This window comes from Athene cunicularia, assembly GCF_003259725.1.
Source record: "Athene cunicularia isolate RWA chromosome 4 unlocalized genomic scaffold, athCun1 chr4_part1, whole genome shotgun sequence".
Classification (NCBI taxonomy): Eukaryota; Metazoa; Chordata; class Aves; order Strigiformes; family Strigidae; genus Athene; species Athene cunicularia.
Genome location: NW_020799098.1, coordinates 27,606,337 through 27,624,740, shown reverse-complemented (window position 1 = coordinate 27,624,740; position 18,404 = coordinate 27,606,337). Strand labels below are relative to the sequence as shown.

The window sequence follows — 18,404 nt, the reverse complement described above, 5'->3', positions numbered from 1 at the left end:
CCTAGGTCTTCATACAGACCTCCTTTCTAAAAAGATTCCAATTTCTCACATGATACACACCATAATTGGCTTCTTGACATTTACCTGAACAGTTATTTTTCCTGGCTTGCATTACTTGAAATAGATCTCTCTTTCTCTGGGTTAAGTGAACACACAAAGATATTCAAAATAGTTCTAATTTGTTGCTTGAGTTATGTTACCTGTTTTGTTTTCAGATGGGGATTACTGATCTATCAAGAATTAGGCAATCTAGAGGACCAGGTTATTTGGGTTTTTTTCAGTTGACCATCTGTCATGTCAACTTTCCTACACCACTAGAAATGCACAATTATCACCTGCTCTGAATATCCTCTCACCACCTGCCTCTGCTTTAGATTGGTTTCTCCATCAAGGCCTGCTGTTTCAATGTAACAGATCCCATCCGGGTCACTAGAATATAACAGCACCATGTCAGCAGGAATGATTTCATTACGTGAAAGACGGATGAAGTCCCCAACATTGACATTTTTCCAGCATTCATCTATGTATTTCTTCTCCTTCCTGAAATACAGATAAAAACAGTAATTTTTTTTACAAATGCATAAACTGAAAACTCAGAGAAACACACTAGAAAATTACTCTAATAGTTAATTTATGCTTCCAAGTCACTAAAAAAACTGATGAGATAGTCTATTAGCTCAAGGGGAATATAATTACAAAGAATCAGCCATGGGCATAAGCCCTGTTTTTCTGGGAATTACATTGCAGGAACCCTCCCAGAATTATTTTAGCTCTAATTAAAATTCATCCCACTTGCTTCCTGTATTTTCATTATTCCAAGAAAACAAACAGTGTTTTCAGGATTTCTCTTTGAGTCACCACTTTTTCTTGCAATTACGCAACCAAGAACAGCAAATCTTTCTCCCTTCTGATACAGCCTTTCAAAAATGCCTCTCTCCCAAGACGATGAACATCTCCCAGTATGCAAAGAATATTCAGCAACCACTCCACTGATGCTCTGAATATAAATACTTGTATTTATAGACTTTTAAAGTATCTTTTCCATTAATTTTGAACATAAGTTACCCAGACTCTATAATACTCAGGGAAGTTAATAAAAGCTCAGGCCCATCAGCACTGAGTCGTAATTCTTTATTAATATGAAATATCCAGGCATGATGTACATATGTTTGAACTGTTTTCAATTTTCCATTTATAGCTGCTGTTTTGTCCTTAACTGAGATGAAGAATCATCCTGTAATGTAATCACAACAGTTTACTGCAAACACAGTCAGGTTTAGAGTGGTGAATAGGGTGCAAGGTAAAAAGCAGCAAGCACTGCTTGATGAGCTAGTTGGAGGCGCACAGTAGTAGACTACAGCAATGGGTGATGAAACACACCTACAGTTGTTGTTACAAACACTGCACAGGTATGAATGCAGCATGTATTTGTAAGAACTGTTACTGCCCTCAGTGACTGTCTGACTTTTCTGCCTTGCACAGAATAACCCTAGAGCTATGTTTAAAGAGAGGAGCATGTACTCTCCAGTCTTTGTTTCTCAGTCATCCAGACCAGGGTATAGTTCATGTTGTGCTAGGCCCATCTTGCACGTTGTGCTTCCTTCCCTGCATTTCATTCTAGTCTGGCTGAGAAGCATGCTCACACCAGGGAGTTCAGAAGTGCACCTAGCTTCTGCAGTGCAGCATAAGCTAACAAGCTTTTTAACATGGCCATCGTGTGTATGTGTAGACTACCACTTATCTACCAGCTTTAATCAAAGTGCTATAGCTATGTAAAATGCTTCTGATAAATAGTGAAACACACTTGTAATGAAGAAAATATCAGAAAAGTACTCTTTGTATCAAGCTTTGCACCCATACTTTTCAGACCTGCATTAACTGACAGTACCCTTTTGAAAATGCTTCTCTACAAGCAGAAGGCACAAAGCCCACACAATTACTCAGCATACTGATGACAATTTCTCCAGTGAAGATAAGGAGGAGGTGGTTATATTGCTTTCAAAGTGCAAACAAAGGAAAAAAAAGGAAGCAACAAAAGCTGGGCATAAAATTAAACTAGTATAAGCCACATCTGTTTTCTCTTTAAGATGCTCATCCCTACTTTTCTACACAGATGGAAAACTGTCACAGTGTAAAACTTAATTAAAGCCACAGCCATGTCTATCACAAGATGGATGGACTTAAACAACAAAACAACACTGCAGGAATTAACTTTTCAGACCAGCACATTCCCTGGAAAATAAAGAGTACATTTCAAAAAAAAAAAAAAAAAAAAAAAAAAAAAAAAAAAAACGGTAAGTATCATAGAATCATATAGGTTGGAAAACACCTTTCCTTCAAGACCATCGAGTCCAACTGTAAACTTAGCACTGCCAAGTCCACTACTAAACCATGTCCTTAACCTACATGTCTTTTAAACACCTCCAGGGATGGTGACTTCATCACTTCCCTGGGCAGACTGTTCCACTGTTTGACAACCCTTTCAATGAAGAAATTTTCCTAATACCCAATCTAAACTTCCCCTGATGCAACTTGAGGCCATTTCCTCTCATCCTATTGCTTCTTACTTGGGAGAAGAGACCAACACCCACCCTGTTACAACCTCCTTTCAGGTAGTTGTAGAGAGTGATGAGGTCTCCCCTCAGCCTCCTTATGTCCAGGCTAAACAAACCCTGTTCCCTCAGCTGCTCCTCATAAGACTTGTGCTTTAGACCAGCATTATTGCCCTTTGGACACACTCCAGCACCTCAATGTCTTTCTTGTAGTGAGGGGCCCAAAACTGAACACAGTATTTGAGATGCAGCCTGACCAGTGCCAAGTATAGGGGGATGGTCACTTCCCTGTCCCCACTGGCCATGCTATTGCTGACAAGCCAGGATGCCATTGCCACCTTCTTGGCCACCTGGGCACAATGCTGGTTCCTATTGACCCAGTTGTCCATCAACACCCTCAGGTCCTTTTCCACCAGGCAGCTTTCCAGCCACTCTTCCCCAAGCCTGTAGCATTGCATGGGAATGTTGTGACCCAAGTAGGACTTGGCACTTTTCCCTGTTGAACCTCATACAATTGGCCTTGGTCCATCGATCCAGCCTGTTCAGATCCCTCTGTAGAATCCTTCTACCCTCAAGCAGATCAACACTCCTGCCCAACTTGGTGGTGTCTTCAAACTTACTGAGGGTGCACTCGATCCCCTTGTCCAAATCACTGATAAAGATATTAAACAGAACTGGCCCCAGTACTGAGCCCTGAGGAACATCACTTGTGACCAGCCACCAACTGAATTAACTCCATTCACCACAACTCTTTGAGACTGGCCATCCAGCCAGTTTTTTACCCAGTGAAGAGTACACCTGTCTAAGCCATATTTCTCTTTTAAATCACTACCTCTCTTTAATAAACATGGGACTGATACTGTATGATTCTTTTTTAATTGATGCACCTGGAATTCCCACTTTCTTTTTGCCAAGCTGGAGTCTAGAAGAAGAAAGCTAAAGGTAAGGAAGAATCTTTTAGAAAGGATTATTCTTTCAAGATTGCAATTCCATAATGAAAAACTGGATATGAAATTATAACTGGATTTCAAATATATACAATAATTTGCATAAACATGCACTTGTAAAGAACAGTAATAATAGCAAATCTACATGCAAGGCTTGGAATGAAATGTATGAGGGGTCTGCAGAAGGGGAAAGAAAAGAAGAAAAATATATCAACCAGCAAAGTTATTCCATCCTGTTAATGCAGCAGATGGATCATGCACATATTCTTTATCCTGTTCAGCACAAAGTCAGACAAAATGTTTAACCATCTTTAGTAGCAGATCAGTGGGGGAATAAAAGGAATTTTCTATCATAATCACCTCACCACAGTTCTACTGAAATGACATAAAATACATTATTTTAACAGATGCTCAAACAGAAGTGCCTTCACACAGAGGTTCATGGCTATTTAAACAAGATCCTACTACTTTAAAATGATAACTTGTTCAAAAGGCACAAGGACTTGGCAACTAAGTATTTAACATCATAGCAACCATTACAAACTAAATTAAAGTGCATATTAACACATTTTATTGGCTATATATATATCTTTTATTACTCCACAAGGGAAAGATGAGACATAAAAAACCATTTTAAACAACATTATCTTATCACATTTTCAAAACAGAAATAACCTTTTCTAGAAAAAGCAGCTTCAGTCTCTGTGTATTTAAGGCCAAATACAATAATTCTGATCTATCAAATGGATAAATTCCAGAATCCAAGTAGCAGGTTGAAAATTCTGAAACAATGGATGCCAGACATTTGCCAGAAGCAAAAGCAAATAAGGAGGGGCAGGAGGGATCAGATATGTCAAAAAAGCACAGAAACTAGCACCTAGTTGCTCAGATTTATCAAGGCACTGAGACTGGCACATTTTGCAATGGACAACAGAGCACAGTGAAACTGTTCTAGTTAACTAGTTATGAACAGTTAACTTTGTATAAAAGCAAGCCTCACAAGAGTTCAAGAAGTGAGGATCAATGATCTTCCTGAAAATGCTTCATGCAAATTACCTTCAGATACAAACAGATGGCCTACCAGCTTCCAAGCATGACAACTGTTGCTTAGTTATGTTAAGACAGCAAGAAAAGCCATTATATCGGGCACTTGTCTCAGTAGCCATGTAGGTATCAGTATCTAGTGTGTAAGTAAAATCATCCAGACAGCACGTACAACATATACAACTCCTCCAGATGAACTGGGAATTGTATTCAACTTTAGGTAGTTGTTCATCATGTTTACGATTGATGTGACTATGTTTGATTAAATGCATGCACTGGAAGAGATCTAATTTGACCTGCTTTGAGCAGGTGGTTGGACTAGATGACTTCCAGAGACCACTCTCAAATTACTTTATGATTCTGTGAGTATCCATGAAGTAAACCAAAAGATTTACCAACAGCTTTTTCACAAATACTCTAATAATCAAATAATAACAATAAACTAGAAAGACCTTTAGTCTCTTACCTGCTATATACTTTGGTTAGTAAGTTGTTTATGCGTTTATCCATTTTATACTTTGAGTAATCTTCCAGACCATCTTTCACTGCAATAATTGTCAGAACTGCTATTAGAGGCAGCATTGTAATTTCTTTCTGGAAGGCTTCCACTAGAGGAACCCAATTTAGGACAACTAGAAATAGGAAATACAAATTGGCAACTCTGAAACAAAGAGAAAACATAAAAGTTAGATGTGCTGTCATCCTTATTCCCCCACTCCATGCTATATTGACACTTATGTTAGAAGTAATTTATCTTTTCTTCACCTCAACTGCAATTTAGGAACTAAGTATCCAGAACTCTGTTTTCACTCTCCAGTCAACAGATTACTGAGCTGCATAGCTGCACAATATGCATGATCAGAAGATGCACAAACCAAGAATTTTTCTGTATTTTCAAACCTGTCCTCCAGGTATACATCTTCTACTGAGTCTTTGGTGAACTTGCACTCTCTCAAATTTCCAGGTCTTTTAAACTTAATTTTATCATCTCCTGGGGAAGATGACATGTTTTTAAAAGGGAGCAATCCTACAATCTCGCTGCAAAACTCACAGCAGTCCTCCAAGCAGAAGGAGGATGAAAAACATTGGCAACAGAGAAAGACATGAAGGAAGGAGAGAAATACATTTGAAGGAAATGAGCTGAAAATTCTACTGCAGATTGCTGTGTGGCAGTGCTCCAAAAGCAAGGAACAGAATTAATGTGAATTACACAAACTATGGAGAAAAGGATTAGTTAACCATGATGATACTCAAGAGGCTTTGGCCAAATAACACAGATCTTTTCTGAAGCGATAGGCAGGTCAGAAGGAAGAATAATTTTTGAATAATTGTCTATATAGTAACACAGACATTTAAATAAAAGGATTCCACTTCAGAAAAATTACCACAAACAAAAAGGAGTTAATTACCTGTGAAACTGTTCAAATAAATTCCGTGGTAAAAAATTCAATAAAGTATATTTAGTAGTCCGTATTTTGTTGTTCATGTAAAGTTTTGATACTTTTTCATACTCTTCCTTAAAATGTCCCAAACAGGGTATCACTATCCTGTGTTTGCCACTCGTTTTTGATGATTGATAGCACTTGTTACTTGAACTGCTGCTGCTGCTACCTTCTCCACCCTCTGTAGATATCAGTCGCTGCCAACGGTAACGAGCCCATTGGATGGGATCTGCCATTGTGCCTGAAACACTTTATAATCCAAGGAGTGTCCTCTATCTAGAAACATGTTAAAATACAGACAGTTACATAATAATTCTGTAGAGGTTTTTCAACTAAAAAGTCACAGTTACAATTTTGACTAAGCCTAGGAAAAAAGTAGTTTCCATATTTTGATTAAAGAAAAACAACTGATAGTTAATAGGTTATGCGAGGTCAGGAAGCTCTGCTTCAAAGGTTGAATTTATCTGAATTTCACTGACCCTTTCAGGATCCTAGAGTCTGATTGTGCTGTTTAAAATGCACAGTATTTTTTAATAGCATCTCACGTAAGTAGCCTGCTCACCAGTTTCTTGTGCTGTAGTATGGCAAAAAAAAGTAGATGAGCTGCTAATTCTGCAGAGAAGAGCATTCCAAAATAAATCCTTATCTCAGACACTGCAGTTCTCACTGATGGTTAACAATGTTTATTAAATTCAGGAGCCAACATTATAGCAACAGGCTATTTGAATACAGCCTTAGACCCAAAGCAAGGAATTGCCAGTGAAAGGCACTAAGCAGCTATTGTGAACAAAAAACCCTCTTCCTATTGAATTAGAAACAGATTTGAGAATTTTTACTAGCTGATAGAGGATGAATAAACTTCATGCCAATGCTTCTTCCCTATTCACCTTGGGTAAGCTCTAGCAACATGCCCAGGAATGTGTTTTCCTAAAGAAAGTCAAAGTTCCTAGATACAGGTGATACTCACTTTATCAAACCACCCAGTGCAGTCAGAAACGGACTTTTTACAAACATAAACCATACTTTAATAGAAGTTCAAAACTTCTGGTTTTTACCATGAGTTTTTTTACAATTTAAAATGAGTTTTTATAATTAATAGTTGCTACATTTCTTGAGCTACTTCTTCCATAGAAGAGCTCAGCTTATGTTTGTTTAAAACTATAAGCATAAGCCCCAAATCACCAGTACAACTACTTCTCGCTGCAGATTACTTTCCTTCCATCTGGTATCTTACTATCTGCACACATTATAGCAAAATTTTTGACTAAATCCTCTTCCTAAATCCCCCCATAAAAACTGCCTCTAAAACTTGCTATGCCTTTCTAAATGAAATCTCTTTACTACAGACTACCCTACAGAGTCATCAAACTAATCCTGATTTTGGCTTCAATCAGCTCAGACTTCTATTCATGTGGTATTTTTCTCTGACATTGACTGCTCAGATTCCTCCAAAATGTTGCTGTAAAAAGTAATTTTCCAAACTACTGATTTGACACCATTGTATCGTCCCTTATGTATCTTCCTTGATTCTTCCTTTCTTCTATTGCAATTGCAGAAATCTTGAAACATAGACCCAATGTCCTCAGCAGGTCCTCTACCAATGAGGTAGTGCTAATATACCTACATCAACCCATTATGTTCTTAAAAAGAAGATTCTGCAAAAGCCTAGTCCACTGCATCACTACCCTTTAGCTAGAAAGTTTTCCTGTAATCAATAACTGGCCTCTTCCTCCCATCAAATTAAGATGGTACATTTTTGTCTTAGATGTGAATAGTTATTGACGGTTACAATCTTAATGTCTCAGAAGACTGTTACCACACACATGAAACTCACGTTCCTCTTCAGAAACCCAGATCTGCATGTGAAGGGAGAAGAGGAACAAAGAGAGAAAAACAAACCTCTACATAGCACCTCCTCCCAGCATTACACCAGAATTACTGTTCTCCCAAGGCCCTTCTGTAATGCTTCCTCAGTCAATGTAAGGGACCAGTCTGAGAAAAAGAGACTTTCTTTTCTTCTCAGTGCTAGATCTTGTTGTCCCAGTAACCATCAGACTACCAGAGGCAAGCAAGTGCCACGCAGGAAGGCAGCTATGTATCAAAGGAACAAGAAGGAGGTTGTGAAGATTTTCCAAAATACGTGTCATCCTCTTATTTTCACAGAATATGGCATCTTCATAGCTTGCTCCCTCTAATCTTACTGTCTGTGAGACTGTCCCGAGAGGGACTGCCCTCTGCATAGAGGCTACTATACCATTTTAGTCAGGGTCAGTCTTTCCTCCAGAGATGGAAACTGTCATCTAGAAGCAGCTACTTCACAACAATGAACTACTTTTAAGGTATGGCTTACAGTCAGACATATGAATCTTGATCTGTATACACATGAAAGAGATGCTTAAATTCATTTGCACTGAGCCTGAGAACAAGTCTAAAGCTTGGAAGGTAGCCAGGTCTTCAAGAATCTTAAGGGACTGCAGAACGTGGTGCTAGTAGAGTCCATACTTGGCTATGCAAAGATCTTCAATACACCTAGAGCTCCTAAAAAACAAATGAACACTGACCCATCTACACCAGTCAGGACTGAAGCAAAGAACAAAGTACTGAAAATTAAAGAATTTTAAAAGCTGACTGGCTGAAAAGACATACTTTCTTCTTCTGTAATCACAAATTTTGGTAGTTCAGCTCTTAAACCCCAAACTTCTCGATTTTGAACAACATCCTTAAGGCTTGGCCATTTTGAAGAAACAACATTCCTCCTTAACTGTCTCTGCTGTGACAAATCGGTAATTTCAAATACAGATCTTATGCAATGAGGGGCCTTTTTAAATGTTTGCTTTAAATAACAATGTGCTGGATTATCAGGGAGAGTTTCAACACGATTTGTTCTTTGTCCTGTTAAATTTATCGGTGTCTTTCAAGCTTCCATCTTTAGCACGAATTATACAGGGTGTGTCAATTAAGTGTACTTTTGCTTGAAACAGTAATTCTTTGCCCAAGTGCAGTAAACTAACATAACTCTACATACTGTTACAATGTACAATACCCTTGTAGAAAATGTAAGTAAACACCACAGAATTTTTTAAGATGCCATGAGTCAGTTATTTAAGAGCAGGTTAGATTTGTTGAGAAAATCATGTTTTCATAAAAACATCAAACAAACATCTGACACTAGTGACTTCTGTGACCAGAAGTAGCAGCAAAAGTAAAAACCTCCCAGGGCTAATGTGAATGCAAAGGCTTTAAATGGCAGATCCTGTTTACTCTGTGAAAATTATACAGGGGGAAAAAAAAAACAACCTATACAGTTAAAACAACTTTAACAGCTTAAGAATTGTATTATCAGTAACATGCAAATAAAGATGGGAAAAGAGAGTTGAGAATCAGGAAAAACAAAAGAAAAAACCTGACAAATTTCAAAAGCACCTAAATTCTAGCGCTTTTTGGTTTTCATAATTTATTGCTTTTTGTAGCATTTGATACCTGGTGACCACTTTAACAATAAAATGGGAGGTGGCTGCGAAGAGTACCCGACATTTTAAGGTGATAGCAAGTTAAGACAGAATTCGTCACCACTGGATCTGGAGCCAAAGGTTTAAACTGCATATGTTGTGTTACTGAAGAGCAGTCACCCCCGTACTGCACATGCATCCCTGACTCCTGACATCTCTCCAAAACTTCCGCCCTACCTGTACTCATCCTTCTTAAGAGAAACAGAGCTTAAAAAGGAACAGGAAATATCAGATTCAGTTGTGCGCACAGCATATTTCTGCCAGTATCCCCAGCATTTTCTTTTAACGACTTTTAAGAATACTCTGAAGAAGACTGTATGGACAAGAAATAACAAACACAAAACCACAACCACACCACACTGGAAACACCATATGAGAAGTAACAAGTAATCTCCTGTGATCAAAAAGGTGAATCAGGCAATTAACCAGCATCTTGGGGAAAAATGAATCTGGATCTCATACTTTGCTACAATGCCCTCTGACTCACCTGGGATTTGACTGAGCTATTATTTAAAAAAGAAAAAAAATTAAAATTTGCATTTTCATTTTAAAGTAGGATTTATGAGGTTTCACACTTCAGAAATCTCTTTTGCATTTTATCCTCTTTTGAGTATTTTTCTTCTTCTTCCTCATTAAATTTGGATCATAAAGTTAGTAATAAGCACCTTTTCTTTGGTTAGCTAGAAGAAGGTCAAAAGGATTCATCAGCTTCATGATAGATATCGTAAAAGCTGAATTTCCAAAGATCAAATAAAAGCTGTTTTAAAAATTTTTTTCTAAGAAACTCCTTCTCTTAAGACATAATTTGACCCTCCTGTTATGTAATTTTCCATTGTAAATTCTTGCATTCTCCAGTTAATGTGAATTTGAAGTAGTCATACAAAATGGCAGATACAGTGGCAAAAGACCCACCAGATTAATTACTCAGAAACAGTATTTTTAACAGTTTATTTTTAAAAAATAAGTTTATGTTTAAAATAACCCAAGAATAATGTTCACGTATTTGAAAACAAGAGCCTAAATGATCATATTCTAAGTTTTGAGGACAGTGTCACACAAGCTAGACTGTTCTCATTTTCATGCTATACATTTAAGTGAACACTACTTAACCTTGCTAAATGTCACTAGCTGATATAGAGGCAATCCAGATATATCTTACACGCAAAAAGGCAAGTTTCTGTAGCAAGCTCACTAATGTCACATGATAGTGATGAAATGTGGAAGGGAATTATCTAACACTGGACGTATTATTTGCTTTCTCTCTCTCAGTTCCCTCATGTACTCCGATTCTTTCCTCTCCTTATAAAAGCACTTTGAGATATGGAAAACTAGGACTAGATATGGTTAACATGCAATAGCTGGTTGTCAAATCTTCGTAAAAGCAAAGCACAGCAGTGTCATTTTTACCACAGGACAGATCAACACTGTACACTATCCATGTCTGACCATCCTATATCACAATAAAAAGGCCTTTTAATAACTCTTTGCTAGTGGTAATGATGAGAAAACCCCTATTTTTAAATGGTCTGTACCCTGAAAGAAGGACTTTTCATTATAAAGCCCAATATAAGCATTCTCTTTTATCTATATTTCATGTCTATAAGTTTTATTTCCCCATCACTTGCCTTTTACTGTCTCCTGTAAACTCTTGTCAGCTTCCAATTCTGTGAAGTATCACCTTCATATCTGCATACAAGCCTTCACTCTTAGCCTTCCTACAGGGAGATGGAACTGTGAATAAAAATTCCTTAGTTCCAGTTCATTATTTGGTAGCCTTTGGCAAATCACTGGACAATCACTGACCTCTCCCATCCCGGATTCTTTCTCAAGATTGTCTGCAAAACAGATGTGTAGATAATTTAGTCAATGTTTATACTGCTCTGGAACTGCACCTTACTATTATGTTGTGGTCATTTGCTCGCATGTCATGCGAACTGCCCTACCATTTACCTGGCTTCCACTGACCACTTCCTCCCTTCTGACAATATTCTCTCTTTTTCTCTCATCTCCAACTAGTTAGTCCTCGTTCTTCCTTCAGAAAATTCTTTGTTAAATACACCTGGTAAATGACATATTTCACAAGAATGCTCCTCTGACCCTTGGCACACGCATGTGTATGGTGTGTGTTTGTATCCTGTTCTTGCTCAGGCATAGTCTTTGGACACCATGTGCAGCAGGCCTTCTATGTCACCTGGGCCTGTTTCCAGTAGGAAGTAATAAATGGATTCCTGGCAAACAGAAAAGCAATCAATAACACCGCATTATCTTACCTGAAAAATGTCTCCAGTACCTAAAAGAGAAGCAATTCAGACAATGCACCTCTCCAGCAACACCCCTTTTCTTAGTTCCCTATCTGAATATTTCAGGATGTTCTGCAGGTCTGAGGTTCTGGGGGGACCAGGGAAGATAAAAAATGCTAACCCAGATGGAGGTCACACTACACAAAGCTACAGAAGAGTGGATCATCCCTGATCCACACGAAGTCCCATTTAAACCTCTTGGGAATTGTTATTGCACAGGCTTGCTAGCACCTATGTCACTAAATTACGACTGTAGTACACTATCAGAACTATACAGGCTAAATGCTAAAAACACCTCCTAATTATCTCTGGAAACTCAGAAGCTATTAGATGATGGAGAAGCTTAAGGAAGCCATGGCCTAAAGATTAATTTACACTACGAAGAACAAGTACTTATTTTCTCTTAAGGTTTGCTACTTACTTTGTAATATGCAATTTTACAAGTTCGTAACATGTCTTTGCAAGCCAGTATGAAATCTGCAGAGACACCCTAATATGCTAAATAGATCTGGATAAGAGACTTGTGCTGCCAATTTATGGGACAAACAGCCAAAACCCAGAAGGAATCAAAGCTTAAAACTCTAAGAAAAATACGTGGTTATTTGCAACTGCATATTCTGAGTTATATTCATAAAGGAATGCTAAGAACTCTTGGATTAAGAGTGGAAGGCTGATGTTACTATGAAAAGTGAAATGCTATGGCAATATTTTGCCATGCACGCCTACCTAGAAAGTCTGATTTAGCATGGGCAGTGCTGAAAACCTGCACGCCTTGAAACGCCTTATCTTGGAAATTTCTTGCTTGTGCCAGCAGCAACTCTTCATTACTAAAAAACAGTCAGCAGGATGCATTAAAACCCAGGAAGTGTCAAGGCCCTCCCTGACACAAGGTCAATCACAAGGGAATTTAATAGTAAACCATACATGCAGTAGTACTGATTAATGTGCTACAGTGTGGGAGCAGTACATGAAAGAAGAAAACCCCTTTCACCTCAGGTAAAGTTATTTAAGATGCCAAACAGATCCTGTACCTAGAGTCACAAGTGAACCATACACTACCCAACTTTAGGTTTAAAACTCAGATGAATCATGCATTTCTGCTACAGGTTAACAGTTCAAAATAAAACTGAAGACTGATGGAGAGCTATGATCTGTACAAACCTTTTACATCCTCTTCTCCATTCATCAGAAAAGTTCTGCTTTACGGCCTGTTCTCATGTGCCACATCAGTCTGCCAAAACTTAGAACAAAACCTTCCAGGTTAAGTCTTATTCTTTTATGACTGTCTTTACTCAAAAGTATAGCTTTAGCTTATGGTCATGCAGCATTTAATCACTGCAGATGCTTTGATAAGCATGAAATTCACACCAATTTCACAGTAAGACTAAGGTGTGGGTGTTAGGTGTTGGAAACATGAGAAAAGCAAAGCAGTGAGAGATCTGTAAAGCACACATATTTTCTTGCCGCAGGGTGCCCAGAGCAAGCACAGGATGGGATGGAGGTCGGGTGATTTTTTTTTTATCGTGGTGCCAAGGAAGAATGCGAAGCAGGGTGTAGGCCGCGCAGCCCCATTCTTTCCCTCCTTTCAAGGACAGATTTATCTCCTGCTCTACCCTAATGATTTTTGCAACATCAAGTCGACCTTGTTCCTCATCCTCCCTTTTTTCTCACAAAAACCAACTGCACCCCTTGTAATAAGTCAGCCTTGTTTCTCATCCTCCCCTTTTTCCCACAAAAATCAGCTGTACCCCTGGCACGAAGGAATGTATTGTGTAGTTACTCAAAAGACAATGACTTGACTACAGTCCCACCCACTCATACATACATACTAATATAAATACTACCCCAAGTTTATACCTAACTTGGAGGGATGATAATCCGACACCAAATCAGAGGGACAGATCAACAGGTTTGTGCTCTTGCACAGACAGAAGGCCCCTACAGGAGGCTCCTACACCTCCTCAGAAGGGACACCTTTTGGTAAGATTTCCTTCAGCTATGCTGATGTTTACTTGGGAACTAAGCGTGTGTGTGATTGCAAAAATTTTTCTTTTGTAGTGCTATATAGCCAACCTGCAGTCTGTGCATTTATCGTAGGCAATCTTAAAGAATCTCTAAATGTTGCACAAAAATAAACCATACTATTCGTGAATCTGACGTTTTCTCTTGAATGCAACCAGACCCACACCACATGGGCTGTTTGTGCATCCAGGTCAGTCCTGTAGTTACGGCGCCAACTGACGCATCTACTAAGAGATAAATCTAGCCGCCCCTAGCCCCTCTAATCTCTGAGGACCAGCTAGAACGTAAGGGGATTCATCTCTTATCAAATTAATTCATCACCTTAAATGCAACAGTGGGCCATGTTAAAAAATGTATACTGGTGTTCATATGATGCAAAAGGATGTGATTTTTTTGTAGTTACAGTAAAGAGTTTTAAAAGAAATGGATCCATATGAGCAGTATTACCGGTTTTTAACACTGCTGATTTCTTTAAAGGTCCAAAACTCTGTTGTGTAGACAAAGTCAGCGTTACTCATTGAAATTTATACTGAAGGTACTTGTTACAGCAAGAAACTGTACTTGAGTTCCCAGCATCCTACGTTAGGTCTCTGACTAGTCCTATTCTTTTGGTTTTCTAAGACACCTACATTATCAGCTCTAAAAGAGTTCCAGAACCTCCCAAGACATCCATACAGGCTTTCAGGTTTAAGGCTCTAGGGTTCTCCAACAGATCTGGGAAAGGAGGTTACACATAGTGTTACAAAAAGACAACTCTGAACCAAAAAAATCCTCCCCAGCTCACTTCAAATGAATATAATAGATTTGATTTTATCTTAAAGGTATTTTTGGGTTTTAAACAGACTACTCTGCCAACACTGGAAGCCAGAAATGTAGATGATACATGTATGAACATAACTTGAGCTACTTAATAACCAGATAACTAACAGCAGTTAAGCCACAAAAGTACAGATTTCCATGCAGGTCTTCAAGTACTGTGCAGACTTAGATGGCTCATGTCAAGGCCTGGAGCAGTGAAGCTTCACTATTTTTTAGCCAAACAGATTGAAGCTATCTTAAGATTACTGCAGTCTTACCTACCAAAAGTGTACCTGAAATATGAATAATTTAAATGTAACCTTCTGATTTTTAAGAAGCTGAAACAATGCTACAACAGATGTGAGATACCTGTGTATTTCAAACAGATGGTAATGCTACAGCTGACAGCACGTTAACTGTCAATGCTGTTGTGTTGAACCAGTGTATTTGTGTTGTTACCTTCAGCACAGTTCCTACTTTCTACCAGTAAAGCATCTTCCTCACATGCAGTCCAGCTACAAACGATAGTGCTATTTTAGAACCTAAGCTGTGTGTCACTTTTTTCGCTTGGTATTTTAAGATTTTCAGTGGGAGATCCCTTCGGAGAAGCAGTTCTGAGGGTCAGACTCAAACTATGCAGGTGTCTAGTTTTCATTTCACCCTCATGAAATCCTTTGTGGCACTTCAATTTATTTTAGTATTGCTTCTTCTGTTCTTTTCTTACTCATCTGCCACTCATTATCTTTTTATTTCTCTTCCAGTACTGTTTATTATATTCAGGTCTAAAATTAGGTTCAGACCTTGCAGACTTTACTTAATACTTCATGACACTGATCTCAACTATTAACTGTCCAACACAGGAATTGTGCATTGCCCCTATACTTGGAGCACACAAATGTATTTTAACTTAATCAACGTGACAGAAGAAATTATGCCAGTATTTATATCCATTTTAAACAGCACACACTGATGCCTTTTGGGGTTATATGGACAAGACAGGGCATTTAAAAGTCATTACAGAAATGACAATTAGGTGTGATACAGGTGGTCATCAGCTACAACACTGTTCAACATAATTCAAGGCAACAGAAAACAATTTTCCAACACTGTGTTGAATTTCTGACAAAACTGACTCTTCTATAACCTCAGGAATACAGGTATTCATCATAAAGCAATAAAACCTGCCTACTATTGGGGATATTTTGACAGGAATAACCTGTGAATCCACTTTATCCACTAGACAGTTTCTGCAACACTACAAAACATGTCTCAAGAGGGTATTTCAGGCCTGAAATAGAGAAGTGTCCTACAGCAATTCAGGGCTCATCTACAAATGTGTATCTCTAGAAGTTTTATTATTAAAAATTAAGCCAAAATATATAGGAGCCTAGAAAAAAATGCAGTAGGTTAAGAATGCTCAAATTCTGACCCTAGTAAGCTCAAAAGTATTGAAGACTCTAAAGAAGCAGTGCTGTGAGTAGCAGAACTGATTTAAAAGCTAACATGAAAGAAGTTGCTCTTGCTTCTCTGACCTCCTGCTCCTTGCTTAGTCCCCTCCTTCATAATTATCAAGAATCACAGAATCATCCAGGTTGGAAATGACTTTGAAGATCATCCAGTCCAACCATTAACCTAACACTGACAGTTCCCAACTACACCATATCACTCAGCGCTATGTCAACCCAACTCTTAAACACCTCCAGGGATGGGGTCTCCACCACTGCCCTGGGCAGCCCATTCTAACACCCCTTCTGTAAAGAAATGCTTCCTAACATCTAGTCTAAACCTTTCCTGGCACAATTTCAGGCCATTACTTCTTGTCCTACTGCTTACTACTTGGTTAAAGAGACTCATCCTCAGCTCTCTGCAACCTCTTTTCAGGGAGCTGTAGAGGGTGATGAGTTCTCCCCTCAGCCTCCTCTTCTCCAGACTAAACACCCCCAGTTCCCTCAGCCGCTCCCCGTACGACCTGTGCTCCAGACCCTGCACCAGCTTCGTTGCCCTTCTCTGGACACGCTCGAGTTATTCAATGTCCTTTTTGGAGTGAGGGGCCCAAAACTGAACACAGGAATCGAGGTGTGGCCTCACCAGTGCCGAGTACAGGGGTCAGATCCCTTCCCTGTCCCTGCTGGCCACACTATTGCTGACACAAGCCAGGATGCCATTGGCCTTGGCACACTGCTGGCTCCTGTTCAGCTGGCTGTCAATCTCACACACACACACACACCCCCAGGTCCCTCTCTGACTGGCAGCTCTCCAGCCACTCCTCCCCAAGCCTGTAGTGCTGCTGGGGGTTGTTGTGGCCCAAGTGCAGCCCCTGGCATTTGCCCTTATTGAAACTCCTACAGCTGGCCTTAGCCCATTGCTCCAGCCTGTCCAGATCTCCCTGTAGAGCCTCCCTCCCCTGGAGCAGATCAACACTCCCACCCAAAACAATCTGGTACTTGCTGAACCTGGTTCAACTCACTGATCTGCAAGACCTTTTACTAACTCAAAGACAATAACATTATTGGATTTCCCGATCTAGCTTACAGCTGTGGAAGTACTCATGTTGACACAGGGTGGTGGGACAGGAATGTCAATGTCTTTGATCACAAATGTAGGGTACCCAGTCCTGATTTTGGTCTAGTCTTTATTAGAAATGTATATGTATCAGCTGTGGCTACTGCCTTTGCAAACCAGATCATCTACAGTAGTGGCAATTAACAAAAGAATGTGATCCTTGTCTGTCAGTCCTTGCTTTTGCCCCTCTAAATGGTAACTGCCCACAGACTAACTGTAAATATTCCATCTAAAATGATGGCTTCGGACCAGCTTTTGGAGCACACATAGGAGTGATGAGAATTCCACTCTGATCTTGGGGAAACCATTTAGTGCTTCTCTGCTGCAACCTATCACTTAGGAAAGCCAGGATAATGACAATTTTGTTCTCTTGGTGAAGATAAATATGTTTTTAAATAAGAGGTTTCTCAATACTATGGTCAGACACAAATACCCTATAAGAATTATTTTAGCAAGAAAATAAGAGCAATTTTTACATTAAAAGTACATTTTTCTTCAGTAGTTGTACTTCCAACAGAACAGTAACTTAATTTTAGGAACTCTGATTTTGCTTTCCCATCCTTGTGAACCTTTTTTTCATTACTAAACCCCGTAATTATTATTGTGGCCTAATCCTGTAACTGACCGTGTGCACTACACAGCTTTTGTACGTTCCAGAAGCCTCAGGGATTTCCCTGTGACTTCTGCGGACCTAAATCTACTTCCATGCCATACAGCTGTAAAGCAAGTAAAAGCGTACACCGTTTCCCTCAGTCAGCACCATGAACTACTAAAATAAAGGCTTTTGTTTCTGGAGTCAAGATCTTAATTACCTTTTCCTTCTGGTCTACTTCCAGAGCAGCTCAATTGATGAGATTAACATATGCTGGGGTGGCCTCGTGCCCAGGGGACACTTAAAACCACAGTAGCAAAAGCCGCCCTTTTCTGCTGTCCACGACGGCCGCCTACCCCCGAGCTCCAGCCGCCGCAGGGATGCGAAGCCGACGTCGGGTTTTGCAGGAGGACGTCTCGGCCTCCGCAGCACTTATCCAGCCCAGACCCCTGACGCCCTCAAAATATCACCGCGGTTAGGAAGTCCCGGCTGGGAGGTGAAAGCGGACAGGTCGGTCGTGACGGCCTTGCCTTTTCACGCCGAGAACCGACCCTCAGGCTGAGGGCCGGCACCTGCCCGGCAGGACGGCGCAGGCCGCCCGCAGGACTGAGGCACCTCGCACGGGGCGTGGAGGGC

General features: G+C 39.6%; 1 protein-coding gene across 6 annotated transcripts in view; it reads right to left on the bottom strand.

Moving 5' to 3' along the window:
• ATP10D (ATPase phospholipid transporting 10D (putative)) overlaps nucleotides 1–18,304 on the bottom strand; it is a 53,129-nt gene extending 34,825 nt beyond the window's left edge. Inside the window, exons 1-4 of one of the 6 annotated variants that reach the window (XM_026846684.1) lie at nucleotides 17,989–18,304; nucleotides 5,953–6,261; nucleotides 5,010–5,204; nucleotides 336–540 (exon numbers count right to left, since the gene is read on the bottom strand). In XM_026846684.1, coding sequence (XP_026702485.1) covers nucleotides 336–540; nucleotides 5,010–5,204; nucleotides 5,953–6,221 — 669 coding nt within the window. In that variant the 5' untranslated portion in view covers nucleotides 6,222–6,261; nucleotides 17,989–18,304. Of the gene's footprint in view, nucleotides 1–335; nucleotides 541–5,009; nucleotides 5,205–5,952; nucleotides 6,262–17,988 lie in introns of those variants that run through there. The other 5 variants (XM_026846687.1, XM_026846686.1, XM_026846683.1 and 2 more) reach the window with 5 other exon arrangements.
• Between the last annotated feature and the right edge of the window lie 100 nt (nucleotides 18,305–18,404).